The sequence below is a fragment of the Salvia miltiorrhiza genome, chromosome 3, assembly GCF_028751815.1.
Source record: "Salvia miltiorrhiza cultivar Shanhuang (shh) chromosome 3, IMPLAD_Smil_shh, whole genome shotgun sequence".
Lineage (NCBI taxonomy): Eukaryota > Viridiplantae > Streptophyta > Magnoliopsida > Lamiales > Lamiaceae > Salvia > Salvia miltiorrhiza.
In genome coordinates, this window is record NC_080389.1 from 12,638,107 (window position 1) to 12,639,849 (window position 1,743).

The following is a 1,743-nucleotide window of genomic DNA, read 5'->3' on the forward strand; positions in this document are numbered from 1 at the left end:
CGAACCCAAGTCAGAATTATTTTGTTATTTGATTTATCTCCTTTGTTATTTCAGTTTAGGTTGGATATCCGTTCTGCCCATAACCACGTTTTGGCCAGAACACTGCAGAAAACAAAACCCTTTTAGTGACACCATTGCAAGAGGAGTTACTGCTCAGTTCCCTGTGGATTCGACTCTGGACTTACCACTAGCTAGTCTAGTTGTGGGCACAGGATTATTTATTTGCACAAAGCTCAAACGACAACTTCGTCACTCCTCCTGGACGTACTTCTCCTATCTTCTTATTTGGAAAGTTTTCCTTTCCCTTTGTTACTGATGTCAAACTTTCTCTTCCCACAGTTGTCTCCAACTTTGAATGGCACAACATCAGCCTCCAAACCAGTTGCTACCTCATGAGCTCGTCTTACCGCCAATCCATAATCCACAATCTTCTGTCCTGCCAAGATACCCCGAATTTCAGGTCGAAGCCCTCTTAAGAACCGATCAGCCTTAAGATCCTCAGTATTCACCATACGAGTAGCATAACGAGCCAAAAGATTGAACTTTCTCTCGTATTCTGTGACTGACATGGTTCCTTGTTTGAGGTCCAGGAATTCTGCTTGCTTTTGATTTCGGTATGAACGTGGAAAATACTTGTCCATTACAACCTCCTTGAACCTATTCCAAGTAAGTCCTTGACGTTGAGCCTCAGTCATTCCATTCTTATATGACCTCCACCAATGACCGGCATCTTCACACTACAAGAATTCAGTTGATAGACAACAAAATATAGACAACATGCTTTAAAACTTGTTGTCTATACGTTCATAGTGCAACCGTTGTCTATCAGCGAGAATTTAGATGACGGTCTTTAAAATTCGTTGTCTATTATGCCTATAGACAACTGTTCTGCAAAACCCGTTGTCTATTTGAGGCGGTCATAGACAACGGCCCAGAAAACCGTTGTCCATCATATTGATAGACAACGCGTTTCTGGGCCGTTGTCTATGACCGCCTCAAATAGACAACGGATATTGCAGAATCGTTGTCTATAGGCATAATAGACAACGTTTTTTTTTTTAGGTTGTCTAGGAAATAATAGACAACGGATATTTTTAAGTTGTGTAAAATTACAATTTTTTCCTTAGCCCTAATTTCAATCCTCTTTCTACTTTTTTTTGCACAAAGTTTGGAAGCTCCAGCCCACCTTCCCCACGACACCACCGGTGCCCAAGCTCCAGCCACCGTCGCCCCAAGCCACCCACCACCGTTCAGCCCCATCCTTCATCACCGGCGCAATATTGGAAGAGATTCGTTGTCCAGTGAGTGGCGGAAACTCTCGCCACTCACCAGAATCTATTCCGGCCGTTTATTGCTCATCGACGGAGAGTCCTAGCTTCGGCCGCCTATTTCCTTGCGTCGTCGCCGATTCCTGCACTCGGCCGCCTATTTCCTTGCCTCGTCGTCGATTCCCGTCCACAGCCGCCGCATTCCCCTAAAATTGCGATCTAACAGTTAGCTGCCATATCCAAGCCGGAGCTGCCGGTCAGAATCTCTCACTTCTGTTCTTCTTCCACTCTTTCCTCTTTTTAATTTCATTGATTTTGGGATGGGAATTCGTGACAGAGTTTCCTTTTGTTGTGCTTTGAAAAAAATTATGTGAGGGTATGTTTTAGGGGTACGAGCAATTTCTTACATTCCTGATCAAATTGGTTTGATTAGATGAGACTTTTCGTGATTTGGTTGTTTTGGGGATTCAAAGTA

At 43.7% G+C, this 1,743-nt stretch overlaps 1 protein-coding gene across 1 annotated transcript; it reads right to left on the reverse strand.

Annotated features, from left to right (window-relative positions):
• Positions 1–281: 281 nt before the first annotated feature.
• Positions 282–1,260, reverse strand: LOC131018347 (uncharacterized). The gene is made up of 2 exons (XM_057947075.1): positions 1,114–1,260; positions 282–737 (listed from the first exon to the last, which is right to left on the reverse strand). Exons 1-2 carry the CDS (start codon positions 1,258–1,260, stop codon positions 282–284), a joined length of 603 nt encoding a protein of 200 aa, XP_057803058.1.
• Positions 1,261–1,743: the final 483 nt, after the last annotated feature.